General features: G+C 28.4%; 3 protein-coding genes across 3 annotated transcripts; 2 read left to right on the top strand and 1 right to left on the bottom strand.

Moving 5' to 3' along the window:
- Nucleotides 1–2094, bottom strand: LOC111638090 (extensin-like). Its single transcript, XM_023383723.1, has 3 exons — nt 2056–2094; nt 662–781; nt 1–480 (listed from the first exon to the last, which is right to left on the bottom strand). Exons 1-3 carry the CDS (start codon nt 2077–2079, stop codon nt 1–3), a joined length of 624 nt encoding a protein of 207 aa, XP_023239491.1. The 5' UTR covers nt 2080–2094.
- A 461-nt stretch (nt 2095–2555) lies between these two features.
- LOC111638089 (adult-specific rigid cuticular protein 15.5-like) lies at nt 2556–3229 on the top strand. Its single transcript, XM_023383722.1, has 3 exons — nt 2556–2561; nt 2637–2711; nt 2789–3229. Exons 1-3 carry the CDS (start codon nt 2556–2558, stop codon nt 3227–3229), a joined length of 522 nt encoding a protein of 173 aa, XP_023239490.1.
- Nucleotides 3230–6530: 3301 nt separating this feature from the next.
- LOC111638088 (cuticle protein 16.8-like) lies at nt 6531–10938 on the top strand. Its single transcript, XM_023383721.1, has 3 exons — nt 6531–6539; nt 9854–9916; nt 10417–10938. Exons 1-3 carry the CDS (start codon nt 6531–6533, stop codon nt 10936–10938), a joined length of 594 nt encoding a protein of 197 aa, XP_023239489.1.
- Nucleotides 10939–11232: the final 294 nt, after the last annotated feature.

Genomic DNA, 11232 nt, shown 5'->3' with positions numbered 1-11232 from the left:
TCAGTATAAACCATAACCTGGGTAACTCGATGGTGGATAAACTATTTCGTAACTCTGCAATGGAGGTTCGTAACTCGGAGGTGGAGGTGAAGCTTTAGTTGTTTTATACTGAGGTGGTTTTGGTTTAGGTTTGTACGTTTCTTTAGGAGGGGGTGGTGGTGGATAAGACGATGGTTCCGGTGACTTGTAACTCGCTTTGGGTGGTTTAGCTTTAGCGGTATATTTAGGTGGAGGATAAGCAGTTATATCTACGTCAGCTGGATCGGCATCATCGGTACCCGGTTCGTTAGTTTTAATCTTGGCACGAAAACCGTTAGCATCCGCCCAATAATCGACGTATCTGTAAACACCGTAAGCATCTTTATATCCGTAGGAACCTGATTTTTCACCCTTTTCGTTGCCATTTTCTTGTTGCCAAACGGAAGCTCCATCGTCTGTTAGGAAATCGTAGTTCAATTCGTACGGATTTGCCTTTTCTACCTAAAATAATAATTTTAATATTACAAAACTAGTACGTTAGCTTGGGGCTACAAATAAACAACAGCGGGAAAGTTATTTGTTACTGTAGGCGGTACATAAATGCTCGACTTCTTACATAATATAAAATAAATGTCGGAAAAAAAAATACAGACAGACATACAGGTCTTATTGTAAATCTTACTTTTGGAGGTGGATATTTCTGAGGCGCCGGATAATCATACTTAGGAGGTGGAGGATAGTCATATTTGGGAGGCGGATACGTGTATGCGACTACAAAACTAGCCAAGAGGCAAATGGCTACCTGTAAAAAAGAAAAAAAAAAAAACAATTTTAAAGTTACGTAAGGTTATAGAAAAAAAATAAATTAATAATTCACATTTTAAACATCCTATTTAAGTTGTCAAAACTAATTAAATTAATCAATCATCACAATCATTTCATCCGTTATCGTGTCTAGAAGATTGATTATTTAATTTAATTCTTAAAATCAATTAATCCCATTATACGTCGTCTTTTTTAATTACATAATCAATATCATAAACCTTACAACCTCCATCAATTTTCCCATCAGTTCTATTATTTTCTGTAATAAATATAACTATCAAATTTGTTATACGAGTAGCTTTCTATTAGGTTAACTTCTTCACTAACCTATAGAACTCTGTACTATTTATTATTATTATTATTATTATTATTGAAATAAATCGATCTTACCTGAGACTTCATCTTTGTTTATGAATACGAAACAGTGTAGAACTGTTATATATACCGTTAATTTTGACCTGGTATTTCTTTAATGAAATGACCCGCTGTCAAATTTTAAACACTTTCCTTCATAATATATTTCTAATTATGTAAAATCTTGGTAAAATAACTAATTAATACGACCCCAATTTTTGTTAATTATCGAAAAATTCTCACACAAGATACTTAATTCTTCATATATATATATATTTTTTTTTAAATATTAAACGTTATACCGTATTTATGTAATAATATACTTTCTATATACGGGAATTTTTGTATAATAAAATATGTAATTGAAAACTAGAAATATGAGCGAATTTTAGAGTAAAATGGAAGATTTTATTGATGACCCAGACATGAAAAAATAAAGTAAGACAAGCAACCTGCAGTTCTTTTTACAACTTTCGCCGTTATAATTTCCCGGTTCAAAGTACCGTTAGTAGATCCACCCGCTGTTATTTTTATCATAAAAATTCATTTCAAAGTATTTTCGATTTATGATTTTTTTCTCTTAAAAAATTAGAGCGTAATCGTGTTAAAGAAATTCGATTAAAAAAATAATAAAATAAATTAGGGATTAACGGTTGTCACTCGTTAACAACCGGTCCTATGTCTACAATCTCTTCGGAACTAATCATCACTGTCATGGCAATTACCAAAGCCGCCGAACAATTGTAACAACTGTCAGAGTGTCAAACGAAATGAAAGGGAAATGCAAAATTGTCTTTGAAAGTCACTAAACCATGCGACACACTTAATGACTGAACGAAATTTTATTCAACCTTCGAGTAAAAATTACTCTTTATAAATTTTTGCTTAGTTTTCTACCTTATTTTTTGGTGTAAATGTCATTCAAAACCGGCTAATTTGCATCGATTTAGTCCTTTTTATAAATCTTTAAAAAGTAAATTCCAAGGTTATCTATCATTATCGAAAGTGATTTCTTATCGGAAATGATGGAAGATAAACAATGCCGTTCTCCTTGATGGAGAAGATAGACTTTATAGTTAATAAAAATCAATAGGGACTACTAAACAATTAAAATTTCCTTCCATTGTTTGAATTATAACGGAAACTGCAAATGAATAAAAAGGAATAAGAACGAAGGTTTTTAGAAATTATTATCGAGTTGCCCCCATAAAAAAATGTCTATTGTGTCAAGTTGAAAGATGAAGAATTCGAACTAAACTAATCAATTGTTTAGAAAATTAAAAGAAATTGGGGCGAGAAATTATTAAAACAAAAGGTCTAGGTAGCCACTAACTGTATATATATACGAGGTGACATTACTTGTGTATCAAACGACAACTAGATCTACAGTAAGGAACATGAAGGTAAGCAAATGGATTAAGAAAGTAAAATTAAGAATCTAGACAGCATTTAAAAATGTTTTAAAACTATACTTTTAGGTCTTTATTTTGTTACTCGTATTCGTTATAGCAGTATCAGCTAGGCCGAAATCAAAGAAGAAGGATAACGATCAGGTAAATACTTCGGATTTTCAAATTTAAATTAATGATTAAAATTCAAAGATAATTAATTAAAATGTTCATTTGACTAGGCCCACCGCTATAGATACGGATACAAGATAAAAGATGAAGACAGTAACAGACAAACTAGAAGAGAAGAATCGGATGGAGAAGGAAATGTTAGAGGAGTTTACGGATATACAGATGCAGATGGAATATATCGTCAGGTGGAATATACAGCCGGTCCTGACGGTTTTCGGGCATGGGTTAAAACCAACGAACCGGGTACAGTAAATGCTAATCCAGCCGATGCCGATATCGTTTCCGAATATGTTCTGGATGACGAAGAAGATTGGGAAGACGATGATGAAGACGAAGAAGATTGGCAAGCTCCCACTCAAGCTCCTAAGAAAAAATCGAAAACAAATCAAATAAAAGGGCGCCGTTCTTCATGGAGGAGTAGTTGGAGAACCGGAACGAGTAATAAACATAATAATAATAAGAAAAAATCGAAGAAATCCGGATGGGATTAATTTAAAAAGAACTAAATTCTATCAGTAGTTATTTACTGCTCAAATTATGAAGATCTTTTGTATATTAGTAAAACTCACCATTAACGATATTGTTCTAAATACAATTGTATAGTCATATAAATGTAGTATTATGTATAGGCCTAATTATTATGCAAATTATGCTTAATAAAATATATCAAATTTGGAAAGTAAGTACCTATACTTTTGTGAGTAATATACTATGTTAATATGTATAGTAATAAGCGTATTCACTACCGAATTTTAATTATCTATAATCTGACACCCGGATAGTCAAGGCATGGGTCTGCAGCACTGGGGAATTCGTGTAGTAGAAAACCTCAGAAATTTTTCACGGTGATGGGGGAGGCCCGTTCCTCTCACCAGACATAACCGGGAAAAATACATAATTTTGGATTCGGCCAAGCCCCATTGCGGGCCTGGTCGAACCCACAATAAAAGGTTCTCTTTCTGCCCACACAAAGAAAGAAAAAAGAAACAAAAGAAACCTGCCTCAGCTTATGGAGTCTCTATTAACAATTACTCTTATCTATTCCTAAAACGTGGCTTTTGTAATCCTATTGTAAATAACAGACGTACTGTATTTAAGATGCAGATAAGTATGCGGCTTTTCTTGTTAATCCTAAAATATGGTTTCTCCAACCCTGTAAAAAAAAGACCAAACGGAAGACAGTCACCTTAGGCAAGTTTTATTTAGTTTTTCATCATTACTTTCAATCTCACTCACTAGATGGAAGCACTACATTAGCTATCATTAATACGCTCAATTTAATTGAATATATTCATAATTATATTTTTATTAAACAATAAAAAATAGTTTTGACTAATATTTCATTAAAACTTTCCAATATTATTATTATAATTATATATTAGCTTTATTTTTAAATAAAAATTGCATAAACTACCTTAACGCCATCTATCGGATTGTAATTATAAAAAAAATTGATAATTTGTTTAGAAATTTGGAGAGATGTTTTCACCTAAATAAAGTGGTGAAAACAACAGGAATTAAAGTAGTATTTTTATAAAATTCGAAAGACGAAATCTGCTTTTTTTTCTCTCTCTCTCTCTCTCTCTCTCTCGATAAGATCTAGTGTATTGTGAGAGTGACAAGATAATGAATGAAAGCCACCCCATATCGTGGGTCACGATGGTCCAACCTTGCTTAACGCCGACAGTGTATATTCACACCCAAAACCCAATTATTATTGTAAGTGTATCTATTGTTTGCATATTTACAATAGACAGTTATTCCTCAAATGCTTTCATTTGGTTTAACCAAACGTGATTTTAAATTACGGTTCTTTTCAATTGTTTGACCTACTGTATAATCACGTTTTCGTCTCTGTTGATATGGATAATTAAAATAATACCTTTGATATGAAAGGTATTTTATCTGCCGTTCTTCATTACTTATGCGAAAGTGTTCGTACGTTACGTCATTTAATTGTTCAAATCATCTTGGCATGTATTATCTTCCCAATTTAGACGAGAAATACAGAATATTTCTTTATTAATTAATTAATTTAATATATATTAAATTCTTTAGTTATTTTTATGTCATATCAGGAATTTTTACTTTTATTACCTTTATTTTTCTTAATTTTATTTGAGTTATTTATAGAATCAATCCTAAATGTTAATGATATTTGTGCTTTGCTGGNTTTTATTTCTTTAATTTTATATAAAAATAATAATAATAATAATAATTTTACTCATATCTAATCATTCAAAGCCGGATCTATACATACCTTAGGGCTTGTAAATTTTTTATTATTAGCAGAATATCTTATATGTTATAGCTTAGGGCGTAAGTGTAAATCCTACGCTGCTCATATATACACATAAGTGACAGCTTCATACCTTTACAATAATGTAATTTGTTTTAATATTATTTGGTTAAAAGATCCCATATTTAATTATTAATAATTTAAGTTATTTGTTTTCGGGATTGTAATTTGGGTAAAATTACTTATTTTCCTATAAAATTAAGCATGAAACATGCCATAAAAATATGTATTATGGTTTATTTTAATCCTTAAAATTAGAATGTATTAGGCCTACTTCGCGATAGTATAAATGTGATTTCAAGTTAGTAACCAGCAGTTTAAAATGTTAAGGTCGAAGCTTCGATGTCAGGCCCTAAACTATAGATTAAGGCCTTTGATTTTAAATACATTTTATTATTGATTTATTACACGTGTAGTTGCGCCATTTTGTCAAGCTAAATGATGGTAATGCCATCTAGCGATATTTTCTAGAAGTATTCATCTTTTATTACTGAGTATACTTTATAAATTATGTTATAATTAATACTAACTTACTTTCTATAAAGAAGAATTTATAAAAGTGCTTTTTAATCCGATTAATATTTAATTAGAGTCATTACTTTTGTACAACGTTGACATATTATTAAATCTATCTTTGCAAAGTTTCAAATTTCTCTTATATTAAAGCATAACATTCTCTTTTGTATAAAAAACATAATGTTTTTTCTTACATAAAAGTTTTAAAACAAGTTTTTAAGTTATGAATTAACAGAGATTTTTATTTTTATTTTCTTCAGTTTATGGTATTTTCTCATTAAAAACATATATTTATATTAAAAGAAACCTCAATAAATGAAAGGCGTCAAAAATGAATAATCTTTTGGCCCCATTTTCCTTACCTATGCACTATAATTGACAGTGAGGTAAAAATGACCCAATTTTTGGTCATGTGACTGTTACGTTATCGATGGATAAACTTTAACCTTGATCTGATAATAATTTCAATATATTTTACATATTTTTAATGAGAGTAAATATATAATATTGGTTTTATGTCACGGCCGTTTAAACTAACACAGACAAAAAAAGAAAAAAAAACTATAATATAGTAATTTTTTCTTCAAGTAAAATAATAATTATTAAAGTTACGAAAGTGGTTTTTTATTAATTGAAATTCAAATAAATGCATTAAAAAATTATATATATATATATATAATAAATCATTGATGGGGTCAGTAGCCTCATTTACTGTATCACACATATGCCAAACAACACTAGCGAGTTAGTCTATGTATAACTCCTTCACTTGTAAAGAAGGAAACTTAACATTTCTCACATTTAGCTTACGTTGAGAGCATTTAAATACCATGTTAATACGAAACAAAAAGATATTCTGACACTTATGCATTTTATTTAGCAAGTGTTTATCTCTTTCTAATGGAGTATGATCTATTGAATAGTTTTTTAATATTTATAATGTTTATGATAGATTGATGTGGATAAATCCTTTTAAGATGTCGGAGGTAAGATACTTAATTCGTTAATGTTTAACAATTTAATCTTAACGCTTTTGTATAATGGTTAATAATATATAGTTTTATACGAGGCAAATTTTATTGTTTTCATCTGATAATATTCTTTGAAACTCGTAAATATGTCTAAGCTAATGATTTATATACAAGTTGTCGCTTCATTGATTACATTGTTGACGTTCAAATATCTTCTATTGTGTATTAAGTTACTTGCCTTAGAGTATGATATTGTCAATTTTTTTTATTGTTCTCTAGCTGCATCTTATGAATATTAACTCGTTCTTAATTCATAGCATACAAATGTATTCGCTGCGAACAATACTATACTTCCATTACTGACGTAAGTAGTTTATTTTTTTTTACGGAGATATTGCCATTATGTTACCTCCAAAACACACCTTTTATAGTGAATAGTTTTCATATATTACTCGGTTTAAAATCTACTATGCATTAAATTATGTTCACGGCTTATCTGTCAGGATGTAAAATAATGTATTACAGAGTTCATTTCCTTTCTGTAACATTGAGTAATGTATGATAGGTCGTAAGAATAATAATTATATTGGTAATGCATAATAAAAAAAAGGAAAAAGGAAAAACATATTAAGAGCTCTCTTGGGTCTAATAACATCTTACATAAGCCATTTTTAGTATTATTAGAATAAATTTTTGAACTGGTTGAATCATCTTTCTCAATTAGCGATACTATTGTTCTAATTTTATCAAAACGAAGATTTCTTCCAGCCTGGGTGGTCCACATTGTGCTAACCGAGTTTGTTACTATTGCCGCCATGACAATAACAATAGTATTTTTGTATTGTGAATAGAGTCGTGCTGGAATATTATTTTTATTTTCTATTATCTTAAAGCCAATGGGAAAAAACTTCTCTCTTAGATGCAAATGCTTTAGATTTATTAATTTTTGATGTAAAATATGGATATGGACCAAACTACTTTCCAACAAAACCAGAAATGAATTAGGTCTACACATTTAATTTTCATTCTTGAAATTCTTTATAAAGTTATTATTTTATTTAGTAATAACTAAAAGATTTTTAATATAATTAAATTTAACAATAATTTTATTAAACTCGTAAAATAAATAAGGCATAAGAGTAATGAGACGAGGCTTGAACCATTCAAAAACGTGCGGATGATCTTCTCTGAAAGGCATAAAGATATAAGAATAAAATTAATAATATAAATTAAGTATAAAATTGGAAAGTAGTAAAGACAGTATGTTACTTTTACATCATATTTTTACATAAAATAATGGTGTCTGAGATAGAAAGAGAGGCCTAGATGAAGACTCCCTGTAGCCTAAACACAAGCTAAACAAACTAAACTTTTATCATTACTTAATGGTGGAGAAGGCCTTTTATATGTTATAACATAAGGCCGTAAGAAGTCTATCCAGCCCTGGACACAATGGATTTAGAGATGAAGGAAACTCTGATATAAGAACTAGAAGGTCAAATGACCCCACTGACCTCGACGTTTAGGCTTGAAAATAATGTATGTAAAAATCATCGCAAGGTTTACCTGTATACATATTAGGGAGGGGCAACGACGTTGTGAAAGGAAAATTGTCGGGTTTTGAATGGATATACGAATTAAGATGTATATGTTGTGTACAGGCCTCGTTTCTACTTCAATTTTTATATTATAATATAAAATAAAAATAAAAATTGGGAAGGATATGTCTCCTCTGTCCCTTAAGGATCGACGCCCATGTGTAAAAAAATTCATTTCTATTAACAGAAATAAAGAAAAACAATGCGAATATTCTATTTTTAAGTATTAATTATAATTACATCTATTATAATTGTTATCTAACTATTTTTATATATTTATTTTAAGCGGTAATAAACTATTTCTATCTTTAATGTTTATGAACAATGGTTAAAATAGTACGATGTTTTAATATTACCATAAATTGACAGAAATGAAACGAGATATTTACAATATCTCGGAATTTATTTTATGAAGATATAAAATATCTCATAAAGCTGTCAAGAGAAATAAATAATAGAATACATCTAAATAACAAAGCTCCAAGTTGTTATATATATTATGGTATCTGCTCTGTTTAAATTGCTCGTAATGATGATCGTAATTGTTTTTAGCTACGATTTATTATTTGATGTGGCATCATCTCTAGATTATATGTAGGCATATCTATATAAAAATCTAGTTTAAAGAAATTCTTAAAAAAAATTAGACACGTCCTTCTGGGTTGAAAACCTTAAGAAGTTAATTTACTTTATATATATATATATATATTTCTTATCTTTAAAACATTAAGAAAAATTCATAGCCTGACCTGAAATAACCTTTTGAATCAACACAGATTTGTGTGAAGAAATATTAAAAGTATTATATGTACTTATATAAAAAGGTTGAACTATTTCACAGTTATTTGAATTTAAAATAGAAAGTATACTTTATAAATTATGTTATAATTAATAATAATTTACTTTGTATATAGAAGAATTTATAAAAGTGCTTTTTAATCCGATTAATATTTAATTAGAGTCATTACTTTTGTACAACGTTGACATATTATTAAATCTATCTTTGCAAAGTTTCAAATTTCTCTTATATTAAAGCATAACATTCTCTTTTGTATAAAAAACATAATGTTTTTTCTTACATAAAAGTTTTAAAACAAGTTTTTAAGTTATGAATTAACAGAGATTTTTATTTTTATTTTCTTCAGTTTATGGTATTTTCTCATTAAAAACATTCTCAATTCTACTACAAAATGAAGAAGTAATAAGAAAATAATTTTTCTGCTAATGTATTCTTTAATATGTATATTTTATAAATTAATTACATTAATATTCAAAGGTTATTAAATAATATAATAAAGAACAATACATAGGCTATATATAAGGTAATGAAAAGTATATAAAATAATACAGGTCTATATAAAATGTAAATAACTGTATAAAATTTATAATTATCATCTATATAATAAGATAAGATAAATATATAACTATTACTAAAAATTAGTTTAGTATTGGCATGTTTATTTAAGTATTATAAGGTTAAAAAAAGGCATTTTATGCTATTATTTATTTATTCGCATATGAGAAATATAAGGAAAAGTTACATAAATGTTTAGATTTAACATGATTAAATAAAAAAAATCCTCATGTTTATTAAACAGGTTCATTTGAAATTAAGATAAGATATTCCAGATTCTAAAATTCCTTATGATTTCACCAACTAAAATATTTAAATAATAATAATATTTTAAATTGTCATCAATTGCAAATTTAAATTTATTTATTTATTTTCAGGTATTACTATTATTCTTGTGTTTTGTCCTAGGAATATGTAACGGCCACAGCCTTGATTTTCAGGTAAACAAATTTCTCTATCGTTTTTATAACGAATCTATCGATTTGACCTATTTTTATATTATTTAATTTTTTAAAATATATTTAAAAAAATATGTTATATTAAAATTTCATACGTCTGATAAACATCAAAAATCATTTTTATATAAAAATCAAAGAGAATTATATGAAAAAAATGTTCTTGTTTGTATTGTCCTTGCCATCGGGGAGGCATTTTAAACAATTTTTTTCTCATCTGTCCTCATTATGTTATTTTATTTCGGTATGTTTTTTTAAATATTTATTTATTTATAAAATATAAATAATAATACAATAAACAATTATTTTTAAAATGTTAATCTCTTTATATCTACCTGATTATTCGTTGTTTAAAAAAATATCTTTAAACAGGTTTCTATTGGTCAATTTTAAAAAAGATGGGCGGTTACTTAATTTAAAACGTGTTTTATGTTATTTTTACGTTTATTATTTTTAGACATAAAATATTTAAAAATATTTTTCAGAAATATCCAAGCCAGCCTTATGATTTTGGCTATTCGATTTATGATAAATACGGCAATCGCCAACACCGAGAAGAGAAGAGCGACGAGAAAGGTACTAAAATCGGATCATACGGATATACAGACAGCTATGGAATATATAGACACGTTGATTACATCGCTGACGAGAACGGATTCAGAGCTATAGTTCGTACTAATGAACACGGAACAGCAAAAGAAGATCCCGCTGATGTACACATGTACTCCGAAAATAGTGGAAGCCAAGCCATTAAAACGGTGAAGAGTTCTAAAAGTGTGCCTATAACTCATGCCGTCGTACCTACTAAAGTGTATTCTCGTAGTCCCATGCAAGAATATGTTAAGAAACCTCATAAATATGTACCGGTTTACGTACCTAAATATCATCCACGTTACGTATCTTCTCCATTCAAGAGGATACGCGATCAGTATTCATACATTATTGCCCAAGATCAGGCATTACAATCAACTCGTACTACTGATCTTCCCTTGTATAGGGATAAGTGAGCTTAAAAAAAAGTATATATATATATTGAAATATTATNTAATTAATTATACAATTTATCAATGGGATTAAAATATTGATAAAATAATAGGATTGATGGGAAGTGGCTTTTCTAGTCATCATTATCATGAAAAACATAAATTTTTTTCATATGCCAAGATATTTTCGTCTCATATTCGTGATATATTATACTGCATAATGAATTGTATGATTGTCACTCGATTGCTGCGACATTAACCCATTTATATTCTTTTTATCAATTACTCACTTATAGAATATAGTCTACTGATATACGA

This window comes from Centruroides sculpturatus, unplaced genomic scaffold (assembly GCF_000671375.1).
Source record: "Centruroides sculpturatus isolate CEXI.00-Female unplaced genomic scaffold, Cexi_2.0 scaffold1074, whole genome shotgun sequence".
NCBI classification, from domain to species: domain Eukaryota; kingdom Metazoa; phylum Arthropoda; class Arachnida; order Scorpiones; family Buthidae; genus Centruroides; species Centruroides sculpturatus.
Note: the sequence above shows the minus strand (reverse complement) of the source record. Positions and strands in the feature narration are given on the sequence as shown.

Coding starts and splice junctions, on each gene's coding strand:
- LOC111638090 (XM_023383723.1), bottom strand. CDS start 2,079: ATGACATTTACACCAAAAAATAAG. Junction 782..2,055: donor CATTTACACCAAAAAATAAG/GTAGAAAACTAA, acceptor TCTTTTTTACAG/GTAGCCATTTGCCTCTTGGC. Junction 481..661: donor AGAAATATCCACCTCCAAAA/GTAAGATTTACA, acceptor TTATTATTTTAG/GTAGAAAAGGCAAATCCGTA.
- LOC111638089 (XM_023383722.1), top strand. Junction 2,712..2,788: donor AGAAGAAGGATAACGATCAG/GTAAATACTTCG, acceptor TCATTTGACTAG/GCCCACCGCTATAGATACGG.
- LOC111638088 (XM_023383721.1), top strand. Junction 9,917..10,416: donor GCCACAGCCTTGATTTTCAG/GTAAACAAATTT, acceptor AATATTTTTCAG/AAATATCCAAGCCAGCCTTA.